General features: G+C 45.3%; 1 protein-coding gene across 1 annotated transcript in view; it reads right to left on the bottom strand.

Annotated features, from left to right (window-relative positions):
• Nucleotides 1-270: 270 nt before the first annotated feature.
• CHST15 (carbohydrate sulfotransferase 15) overlaps nucleotides 271-12452 on the bottom strand; it is a 103467-nt gene continuing 91285 nt past the window's right edge. Inside the window, exons 7-8 of the mRNA XM_073595650.1 lie at nucleotides 11121-11268; nucleotides 271-855 (exon numbers count right to left, since the gene is read on the bottom strand). Coding sequence (XP_073451751.1) covers nucleotides 668-855; nucleotides 11121-11268 — 336 coding nt within the window. The 3' untranslated portion in view covers nucleotides 271-667. The remainder of the gene's footprint in view (nucleotides 856-11120; nucleotides 11269-12452) is intronic.

Genomic DNA, 12452 nt, shown 5'->3' on the forward strand with positions numbered 1-12452 from the left:
AGAACCGGTAGGCCTGCTTATCTTATGGGGGCTGCTAAAAGGTGAAGAACACAGCAACCAGCTATAGTGTCTGACCACCTGCGTTGGGGTAGTTGTGACACTGCCATGGGCCATTATCAAATCAGTAAATAGGAGAACATCTTGATTTTTTTTTTTAAGGTCCTTTCTATACAAGCACATTCATCTGCATTCAGGTTATGAGTAAAAACCAATACACACACAACACACCTAACTTCAGGCTACTTTGGTCCTTCATAAACAAACACAACGCCCATTTAAATATTAATTTAATCATTTTTTGAGGCATGAAAAAATAATTCTCTTTGAATTAGGAATCTCCAGTTTCTCTCACCATGAGGTTAAACAGTTTTTTGGGGGGTTTTTTTGGAAATTATTTCCTTCACGTTCAGTTCCTGTGCTATATTATCTGACATCCAGAGGAATCCTCATGATACAGTTTAACAGGCTACCATTATTATCCGTCCACATCTGGTAACTGGTATTCTTCATTGTAGTTCCACAATTTGGGCTCCAGAGGGCTGCCAAGCATCGCTTTTCCCTAAAGCATGCAGTTCCCAAATAAGACCACTAGATGTCAGAGCAACCCCTTAAGTGCAGCTGATCATGCAGAAATGAAAATATAAAGGGATCCTTGTCATTCACCTTGCTACCTCTCCCAGAGGAAAGCATTGTTTGAAAGCAACTGTGACAATTTTTGGTTATAGGGCCGATAGTAGTCCATAAGAAGCTGTCTGGTAATGGGGAGCATGGGTCCCAGGCTACAGTCCTCTGGGCGGCGGCTGTTTGACGCTTGTTTCTGGCTTATAGAAGCCTCCTGTTCATTATTCAATGGTCCTGCAAACATTAAGAACAATGCCATTAGACAGAACAGTTAAAACTGCTACATATTTAGATATATTTTTAAAAGTATTGGGACGCCTGCTTTTACACGCACATGAACTTTATTGGCATCCCAGTCTTAGTCCGTAGGGTTCAATATTGAGTTGGCCCACCCTTTGCAGCTATAACAACTTCAACTCTTCTGGGAAGGCCTGCACAGAGGTCCTGACCTCAATCTGATTGCTCCCAAAGGTGTTGTATCGGGTTGAGGTCAGGACTCTGTGCAGGTCAGTCAACTTTCTCCACCCCAAACTCACTCATCCATGTCTTTATGGACCTTGCTTTGTGAATTGGTGCGCAGTCATGTTGGAACAGGAAGGGGCCATCCCCAAACTGTTCCCACAAAGTTGGGAGCATGAAATTATCCATAATGTCTTGGTATGCTGACGCCTTAAGAGTTCCCTTCACTGGAACTAAGGGGCCAAACCCAACACATGTAAACCACCCCACATCATAACCCCCCCTCCACCAAATGATTTGGACCAGTGCACAAAGCAAGGTCCATAAAGACATGGATGAGCGAGTTTGGGGTGGAGGAACTTGACTGGCCTGCACAGAGTTCTGACCTCAACCCAATAGAATACCTTTGGGATGAATTAGAGTGAAGACTGCAAGCCAGGCCTTCTCGTCCAACATCAGTGCCTGACCTCACAAATGCGCTTCTGGAAGAATGGTCAAACATTCTCATAGACACTCTCCTAAACCTTGTGGACGGCCTTCCCAGAAGAGTTGAAGCTGTTATAGCTGCAAGGGGTGGGCCAACTCAATATTGAACCCTACGGGACTAAGACTGGGATGCCAATAAAGTTTATGTGCGTGTAAAGGCAGGTGTCCCAATACTTTTGACAATATAGTGTAACTTGCTGAATAAACTTGCTGCTTGTTAACGATAGAAGAGCAACAAGCATGCAAAATAAGCATCAATGTCAACCTTTATCAGTTTGAATGCAATAAAAACAGGTATGACTGATTGCTATGTGCTAGATGTTGCATTTTGCCTGTAAAGAAATACAGGGGTTGATTTACTAAAACTGGAGAATGCAAAAATTGAGTGCAGCTCTGCATAGAAACCAATCAGCTTCCAAGTTTCTATGTCAAAGCGTAATTGAACAAGCTGAAGTTAGAAGCCGATTGGCTACCATGCACAGCTGCACCAGATTTTGCACTCTCCAGTTTTAGTAAATCAACCCCAATGTCTCTTTGTCCTGACATGGTGCCTCCGGATCTGAGTGGCCATTTGCTTGGTGAGTTTGCTTGTCTCTGACATTGCAGCATTCGGACCAGGGCCATCTTTCCGAGCGGGCACACCTGGGCACAGCCCAGGGGCCCCAGATGCACATGGGGCCCCATCAGGGCCGGTCGGATCTAGAGTGTACGTCACACACAGCCCCGCCTCCTCCTAACCCCGCACCTGTGATAGACAGAATGCGGGTCCAATGCTGGGATGTGTTCTGTCTATCGCAGGGGCGGGGTTAGGAGGAGGCGGGGCTGTCTGTGATGGCGAGCAGAGCGGAAGCAATTTCATGTAAGCTGTAACTGCGTGCTATCCGCTCTGTGATCTCCAGATCTCCTCTTCCACAGTGAGGCTGCAATGGGGGCACGGCGAGGCTGCAATGGGAGCACGGCGAGGCTGCAATGGGAGCACGGCGAGGCTGCAATGGGAGCACGGCGAGGCTGCAATGGGGGCACGGCGAGGCTGCAATGGGGGCACGGCTAGGCTGCAATGGGGGCACGGCGAGGCTGCAATGGGGGCACGGCGAGGCTGCAATGGGGGCACGGCGAGGCTGCAATGGGGGCACAATGAGTCTGCAATGGGGGCACAATGAGTCTGCAATGGGGGCATGGCGAGGCTGCAATGGGGGCACGGGGGCACAATGAGGCTGCAATGGGAGCACAATGAGGCTGCAATGGGGGCACGGCGAGGCTGCAATGGGGGCACGGCGAGGCTGCAATGGGGGCATGGCGAGGCTGCAATGGGGGCACGGCGAGGCTGCAATGGGGGCACAATGAGGCTGCAATGGGGGCACAATGAGGCTGCAATGGGGGCACGGCGAGGCTGCAATGGGGGCACGGCGAGGCTGCAATGGGGGCACGGCGAGGCTGGAATGTTGGGCACAGTGAGGCTGCAATGTTGGGCACAGTGAGAAATTATACTATAATTCTATATATATACTATAATTCTTGAGAGTAGGTGCGAAAATTGGGACAAGCTTGTAGGGGCCCCAGTGCATTACTTTGCGCAGGGGCCCATGATGCTGTTAAGATGGCCCGGATTCAGACCATAACAAACCATGAGAGCTGGAGAAAATGTTTCTGGGGTAACAAGCGGACTGAACTGCAGGTATTAGCCCTAATGCAGTAGAATATATTACATTCACTAAGCGTGAATTTAACCACTTGCCGACCGCCGCACGACGATGTACGTCCAAACTTTGAAGGGGGATACCGTTGTTATGGCAGCAGCTAGCTGCCATAATCCAGGTACCCCCGTTTTCGTGCGGCGGTCGGCTTTCTGATAAAAGTGGTCCCTGCGGCGGATTCACCGCGAGATCACTTTTATCAGTGGCGGGAGAGGGCCCCCCCTCCCGCCGCGATCCGGTGCCCTCCGGCGCTTACCGGAGACGTCGGTAGCGGCGGAGGCGATCGCGTCCTGTCAGTGCTGTGTCTGGAGACGAGTGAGGCTAAGATAGCGCCCACTCGTCTCCATGACACTGCTGGGCGGAAGCGACGTCAAAACATCACTTCCGTCCACGCCTCTTAAAGGCACATTTTTTTCAATGTCGTTTTTTTGAATGACTTTTTTTATTTTTTTATTGCATTTTAGTGTAAATATGAGATCTGAGGTCTTTTTGACCCCCCAGATCTCATATTTAAGAGGTCCTGTCATACTTTTTTCTATTACAAGGGATGTTTACATTCCTTGTAATAGGAATAAAAGTGACAAATGTTTTTTTTTTTTTTTTAAACAGTGTAAAAAAAATAAAATAATGTAAAATAAATAATAAAACTAAAAAAAAAATTTTTTTAAAAACCCCCCGTCCCGACAAGCTCGCGCACAGAAGCGAACGCATACGCGAATAGTGCCCGCATATGAAAACGGTGGTCAAACCACACATGTGAGGTATCGCCGTGACCGGTTGAGCAAGAGCAATAATTCTAGCCCTAGACCTCCTCTGTAACGCAAAACATGCAACCTGTAGAATTTTTTAAACATCGCCTATGGAGATTTTTGAGGGTAAAAGTTTGACGCCATTCCACGAGCCGCCGCAATTTTGAAGCGTGACATGTTGGGTATCAATTTACTTGGCGTAACATTATATTTCACAATATAAAAAAAAAAATGGGCTAACTTTACTGTTGTCTTATTTTTTTATTCAAAAATGTGCATTTTTTCCAAAAAAAGTGCGCTTATAAGACCGCTGCGCAAATACGGTGCAAAAAAAAGTATTGCAACGACCGCCATTTTATTCTCTAGGGTGTTAGAAAAAAAAAATATATAATGTTTGGGGGTTCTAAATAAATGTTCTAGCAAAAAAACCTGTTTTAAACATGCAAACACATCGGGGATGTGAGAGAGGATAGAGAGGCACACAGAGCAGCTTATGCCTGCCCCTCCCCTTGGCTGCCCATTCAAAGAAGCCTTTGTATTTTGTGAATAGGTTCACATTATACAAAGGCTTCTGTGTTTGGGCAGAAAGGGAGAGGGGCAGGCATAGCAGCTGCACGGACTCTTAGACCCCTTTTACACTGGTGCCGCGGCTGAGTTAGCGCTTGTTTTAGCCGCGCTTTAGCGCTGTGTAAGTGCGCTTTTCGGCCGCTAGCGGGGCGCTTTTATCCATAAAAAAGGGGCTAAAAGTTAATACAAAGACAGAGCTGTGCGGCTCCAGGTGGGAATGATTGCTCCTTTCAACCTTGTGGTGCAGGTCTAGTCCGCAGCCTGAATAAGAGCCAATGGTTCAAGAAAGGATACGCCGCAACACGGGCGCTTTTAACCCACTGGTTCAAAAAAGGTTGACCGCACTCCCAGGTATGAAGCAGTGATGATTACTTTATTAAAGATAAAAATCCATTAGAATACATCATAAGACATCATGAGACCTCTATGCAAGTATGGCAAGATTAACACGTTTTTACGAATCAAGGTTGGCTTAGTCATAATCTGATTATGACTAAGCCAACCTTGATTCGTGAAACGCGTTAATCTTCCCATGCCTGCATAGAGGTCTCATGATGTCTTATGATGTATCTTGATGGATTTTTATCTTCAATAAAGTAATCATCACTGCTTCATATCTGGGAGTGCGGTCAACCTTTCTTGAACCAGTGGGTTAAAAGCGTCCGGGTCGCGGCGTTTCCGAAGCGCTTTTCAGGTGCTTTGGAAGCACTGCCCAATTATTTCACTGCCCCAGTGTGAAAAGTTCCACTGAAATTAATGGCAGGCGGTTTTCAGGCGCTATTTCTAGCACTAAAACGCCTAAAAATCCACCTCAGTGTGAAAGGGGTCTAATGTTGAAGATGCTTAGACCTGAAGCCTCAGCATCTGGCTCTGGATATACAGCCACAGTCATCTTCCAGGAGTGCAACAAAACTGTCAGATGTAAATAATAGAGATAAACCCAGGAGATGTCATGTACCTCCTTGGACTTAACTCAAAGTGTGCCTTTTTAAAAAGGAGCTAAATTCCTGGAGTTTGGCTTTAACCACTTCAACCCCGGAAGATTTGGCTGCTGAATGACCGGGCCATTTTTTGCGATTTGGCACTGCGTAGTTTTAGCTGACAATTGCGCGGTCGTGCAATGCTGTACCCAAACAAAATTGACGTCCTTTTTTTCCCACAAATAGAGCTTTCTTTTGGTGGTATTTGATCGCCTCTGTTGTTTTTATTTTTTGCGCTATAAACCAAAAAAGAGTGACAATTTTGAAAAAAACACAATATTCTGTACTTTTTGCTATAATAAATAGCCCCATTTTTTTTAAAAAAAAAGCAAATTTTTTTCTCATTTTAGGCCGATATGCATTCTTCCACATATTTTTGGTAAAAAAAAAAAAAAAAAATTGCAATAAGCGTATATTGACTGGTTTGCGCAAAAGTTATAGCGTCTACAAAATAGGGGATAGATTTATAGCATTTCTATTATTATTATTTTTTTACTAGTAATGGCGGCGATCTGCGATTTTTATATCAGGACTGTGACATTATGGCGGACACATTTTTGGGACCATTGTCATTTATACAGCGATCAGTGCTATAAAAATGCACTAATTACTGTAAAAATGTCACTGGCAGGGAAGGGGTTAACACTAGGGGGCGATCAAGGGGTTAACTGCGTTCTCTGTGTGTGTTTCTAACTGTAGGGGGAGGGGACTGACCTAGAGGAGATGACAGATGGTGGTTCCTAGAAACACACAATCTGTCACTCCTCACAGAACAGGGATTTGTGTGTTTACATACACACTTCTGTGTTCTGCCTCTCGTGCTCACGATCGCTCATGGCCGGCAGTCATCACGACCGTCGGCCACGAGCATCGGCACCCCCGCAGTGCGGCGGTGCGTGCCTGCTATCCTGATTCCGCGAGCTGGCGCACAGCTACGACGGTTCGCGAGATCGTGCGACGGCGAGACGGTGCAGGCGCACAATAGCCGACAGAATAATTTTTTTCTGTCAGATTGTGCCCTGCGCTCCCTTGGTGAGTTTATGTCCGTGATGGGCGGATTTCTAGACAATGTGGGCGGATTGTGGGTGGAATTAGATGGCTAGTGCAGCAAATAAAAAAAAAATAGACTTTGTGATGGGTGGATTTTTACATTTCTTGTGTGTGGAATTAGATGGCCAGTGCAGCAAAAAAAAAAAAAAAAAAAATCACAACGTTTATTTTTTTTTGCTTTACTGGCCATCTAATTTCGCCCCCAAGAAATGTAAAAATCCGCTCATCACAAAGTTATATTTTTTTGCAGCACTGGCCATCTAATTACGCCCACAACGTGTAGAAATCCGCCCATCGTGGACATGAACTCGCCACGGTAGCGCGGGGCACAATCTGACAGAAAATAAAAATTCTGTCAGCTATTGTGCGCCTGCGCCGTCACAACAGCTGATGTTAAAATGCATTGCGCATGCGCCCTTCAGCCCGGGCACTATCCGATGGGGGGCACGTCTCGTCAGAACACCGGCAGTCAAAACAACAGATGGCAACAGGAGATTCCTCCATCCGCACTGTTTAGCATGGAAGGGGTGACTGAGCATTGTTCACGTGTGCGACCCATGGGAAAGAAGGAAAACTGAACAGGTGTGCCCAGATTAGACAGGAAAACAAACAAGATAGACAAAAAGAAAGTAACATCAGAATTCAGGAGTCATGCTGTCTGATGGAAAGGATTCCTCCGCTGCTCTGTTTTCATTAGCTGTTGCCATAGCAACGAAGGAGGAAGTCAGTCCGATGAAGAGAACACAGGCTCACCGCATGGAGCTAATAATGAACTCCTCAGTAGATTTACATCTGGACAGATCATCAATACCTTTCAGTCTATATCTAGTTCAGTTCATTTGGAATCAAATATCTAAACTGTTTTCAAGCAAAGTCTTCCTATTTCCATAGCAACCAGATCCTTCCTTACAGCGCTCCGACTACACCAAGAAAATTACAAGCAACTGGTTGTTGGGAGAAGAAGAAAATATTCCTTCCTCATTATGTCCTATAAACAATGCTCTCGGGGCTCATTCACACTATGGGGGGCATTTATTAAATTGGTGCCGCTGTGCATAGTAACCAATCAGCTTCTATCTTCAGTTTGTTCAATTAACTACTTGCGGACTCTTACCGGAGCAGGTGGATCCGAATGTCAGCGACACCGAATCAGACAAGCTTGGAAATCCAGATAGGTGGCTCTCCCAGATGGAAATGGGGACCTCGGATGACATCTCCTCTTGGCTGGAACAACCTCCGCAGTATCCACCAAACCGGAAGGGTGATGAATCAAATAGGAACACCACGTAAACTCTCATTCACCCAAATGAGGGGAAGAAAAAAGGAGTGCTCCAATGGTGCAGATCAAAAAAGTAGGTTTATTGAAACCAACCAATATAAAACAATTTAAAATAGTGATCACATATGGATAAAAGCAATGTGGAGAGCGATAAACCTGGCCCAACGTGTTTCGTCCTAATTGGACATCTACAGGGGCATCCGAGATCCGAGGTCCCCATTTCCATCTGGGAGAGCCACCTATCTGGATTTCCAAGCTTGTCTGATTCGGTGTTGCTGACATTCGGATCCACCTGCTCCGGTAAGTGTTTAATCTCTTTCACTATAAGGATTCACCAGTCTTGGAATTATATTACATGTTGGAAGATCTGCATTTCACAGTTGGACTTCTTATTTTTGTTTCATAGAATTGAATTTCACTATGGGACTCTAATGTCATTTGCATTATTTTTTCAAAATTTTTCATTGTATTGGTTGGACTTTAATTTTAGCCAATTTTTGAACACTTTTATGTTTAAGTGTAAATGTGAGATCTGAGGTTTTTTGACCCCAGATTTCATATTTAAGGAGGTCCTGTCATGCTTTTTTCTATTACAAGGGATGTTTACACACCCCCCTGAACCCTGCACTCTGTACATTTATCACCTCTGAACCCTGCCATCTGTACATAGTGCACCCCTGAACCCTGCACTCTGTACATGGCGCACCCCTGAACCTTGCACTCTGTACATAGGCGCACCCCTGAACCCTGCACCCTGTACATAGGCGCACCCCTGAACCCTGCACTCTGTACATAGATGCACCCCTGAACCTTGTACTCTGTGCAAAGGCGCACCCCTGAACGTTGTACTCTGTGTATAGGTGCACCCCTAAACCCTGCACTCTGTACATAGGCACACCTCTGAACCTTGTACTCTGTGCATAGGCGCACCCCTAAATCCTGCACTCTGTACAAAGGCGCACCCCTGAACCCTGCACTCTGTACATAGGCGCACCCCTGAACCTTGTACTCTGTGGATAGGCATATCACTAAACCCTGCACTCTGTACATAGGTGCACCCCTGAACTCTGTACATAGGCGCACCCCTGAACTATGCACTCTGTACATAGGCGCACCCCTGAACCCTGTACATAGGCTCACCCCTGAACCTTGCACTCTGTACATAGGCACACCCCTAAACCCAGAACTCTGTACAAAGGTGCACCACTGAATCTTGCACTCCGTATGTAGGCTCACCCCTGAACTCTGTACGTAGGCTCACTCCTGAACCTTTCACTCTGTACATAGGTGCACCCCTGAACCCTGCACGTGGCGCACCCCTGAACCTTGCACTCTGTACATAGGTGCACCCCTGAACCCTGCACTCTGTACCTAGGCGCACCCCTGAACCCTGCACTCTATATGTAGGTGCACCCCTGAATTCTGTACATAGGCTCACCCCTGAACCTTGCACTCTGTACATAGGCGCACCCCTAAACCCAGAACTCTGTACATAGGCGCACCCCTGAATCTTGCACTCCATATGTAGGCTCACCCCTGAACTCTGTACGTAGGCTCACCCCTGAACCCTGCACTCTGTACTTGGGTGCATCCCAGATACAACCGGCCATTTGAGGACAACTATACTGCTGATGTAGCGCGAGATGAAATTGAGTTTGACACCCCTGCTCTAATGCTTGGGTCTGCAGCTGCAGTCCCCCCCCCCTCCAATCACCATGGTAAAATTAATTTTATCTCTTAAAAAAAAACACACACAAACACAAGGTCACTCACTGCAGTAGAAAAAAGGATTAACAAAATATTACAAGAAGTTTGGGGAAAAAAAGCCCCAACTGCCGAGACAATCTAGGCAGCACCATTTTAAATTCAAAAACCTTTCTATTGAAGAGCCCGTCCACAGCTCATTGCTTCCTATACACTCATGGAGGGGTGACATATGCATGACATGTATAGCTCCATCCCTCTTAGGCGGCTGCATTCTTACAATCAGTTCTCAACTAAATCTCTTTTTCATGTACAAAAACACTTTTTATCTCACCCATGTGAAAAATTTGATTCTGAGTTTTGTATGGAAAATATGCTTTTTGCTTTGTTCCAATTACATGTATTTTTTTTTTTGTGTTGTATTGGAGTGCGTCAGATTACTATTGTTCTGTAGAATCCTCACCTGGTGGTCATTTTGAGCCACTACAAACTTTTTTAATTCTGTGGTTTGGTATTTCTCTCTGTCCTCTCCTCCTGTTTAGTGCTAGTTAGCTGGGTGTTTGTCAGACCATCCCTCTTTCATGTTTCCTCAGTCAAGTGTTGGTAGGTCACGGAGACAAAGGTTAGGAAAATCATTGCCTTTTTACATGTCATAGGACTGGAAAAACATCCTCTGTGCTGCAAATATGTGAAGAAAAAATTGTATTGGATTGAGCTTCTGTGTCTTATAGAAGGGTTAAGCTGCCTGTGGATGGTGTCAAGTCAGCAGGTGACCATACTGTGCAGACAGCCTGGGTCTAGGGAGGTATGTCAATGCATAAAGCGGCATTTGAAAGAGAAATCTTTCCTTATCTGAAAACATACTGTATACTGTAGAAAAAAAATGCATGCAAACATTTACAAGGAATTTTTTTTGTGATGCAGGAAAAATAAAATATGATGCTAAATTTATTGTATCGGGTTCAAGATACAGTGGAAACTTAGATTACGTGCAAAATCCGTTCCAGGAGAACGCTTGTAATCTAAAGCACTCCCATATCAAAGCGAGTTTCCCCATAGAAGTCAATGGAAACGAAGATAATTCATTCCGCGTTGACTTCTATCACATGCAATACCGCATGTGGCCAGAGGTGTGGGGGGGGGGGTGCCGGAGAGCCTCGGAAATACTCGGGGACAGCACGGCTGCACTTGGAAAGGCTCGGAAACACTCGGGAACTGAATATTTCCGAGTGTTTCCAAACGGCTCCGAATCGCTCCGAGTGTCACCGGCGCCCCCGCACCTCTGGCCAAATGCGGTACTGCACACCACATTAGCTTGAATTCTGTTCGTTTTGCAAGACAACACTCGCAAACCGAGTCAGGATTTTTTTTTAAAAAGTTGCTAGTCTTTCAAAACGCTCATTAACCGCGTTACTCGTTAACCAAGGTTCCACTGTATCAGCTTCACACCCTACCCTACTCTAAACACCCAGAACTCTTTCTAAGAATGATAAGAAAGCAGACCGTTTTCTAAGCAGATCTCTGTACCTACCAAGACCAAGGAACTGGTACACAAGCCTCATGCTCTGTGTGGTGTTGGCTGCGTGATCTTCCAGCCGGAGTATGAGAAACCGATCGAGGTTAAAGACGGACAACCAATCCCACAGATATACCGCATACAGACCAACATGGAGCCGCACCTGGGAAAACAGGATACAAGATCATGTATTACAATAAATGCATTAAAGTGGACTTTATGGAGCTGAAGTGAGCAGAACAATTTTTTTTTCTTTTTGCTGTGTGTGTCCTTTGTTGGATAGATCTTTCCTTTCTTCCCATCCTAATGATGCGGATCACAGGTACCGAAGAAAACATACTTCTCCCTTAAGCTCACCACACACGTTACAATCTGATTGTACAATCTCCTTTGGCTCTACCAACAACCAAGTAGTGCAAAGGTTACATAGTTACATAGTTAGTCAGGTTGAAAAAAAGACACAAGTCCATCTAATTAAATCATTAAAAATATATATATCATACAATCCCATATACCCAATCCTATACCCACAGCTGATCCAGAGGAAGGCGAATAAAAACCCATAGGTATATATAGTTAGTCAGGTTGATTGGATACAAAGTGATTGGATAGATTATGTAGGACATCATTTTACAGTGCCTTCAAAAAGCCTTCATACCCCTTAAAATTTTACACATTTTGTCACGTTACAACCAAAAACGTAAATGTATTTTATTGGGATTTTATGTGATAGACCAAGGGTCTCCATACTTTCTAAACAAAGGGCCAATTTATTGTCTTTCAGACTTTAGGGGGGGGGGGGGGGGTGACTGTGGCCGCGGGAGTGGAAATTTTCCTGGAATCACAGTAAACATCACCACATTTGGTATTAGGTGGAAGAATAGTGCCCCATTATTGGTATCACTGGGAGGAATAGTGCCCCATTATTGGTATCACTGGGAGGAATAGTGCCCCATTATTGGTATCACTGGGGGGAATAGTGCCCCATTATTGGTATCACTGGGAGGAATAGTGCCCCATTATTGGTATCACTGGGAGGAATAGTGACCCATTATTGGTATCACTGGGGGGAATAGTGCCCCATTATTGGTATCACTGGGAGGAATAGTGACCCATTATTGATATCACTGGGGGGAATAGTGCCCCATTATTGGTATCACTGGGAGGAATAGTGACCCATTATTGATATCACTGGGGGGAATAGTGACCCATTATTGGTATCACTGGGAGGAATAATGCCCCATTATTGGCTTTACTGGGAGGAATAGTGACCCATTATTGGTATCACTGGGAGGAATAGTGACCCATTATTGGTATCACTGAGGATAATAGTGACCCATTATTGGT

The sequence above is a fragment of the Aquarana catesbeiana genome, linkage group LG08 (assembly GCF_042186555.1).
Source record: "Aquarana catesbeiana isolate 2022-GZ linkage group LG08, ASM4218655v1, whole genome shotgun sequence".
Classification (NCBI taxonomy): Eukaryota; Metazoa; Chordata; class Amphibia; order Anura; family Ranidae; genus Aquarana; species Aquarana catesbeiana.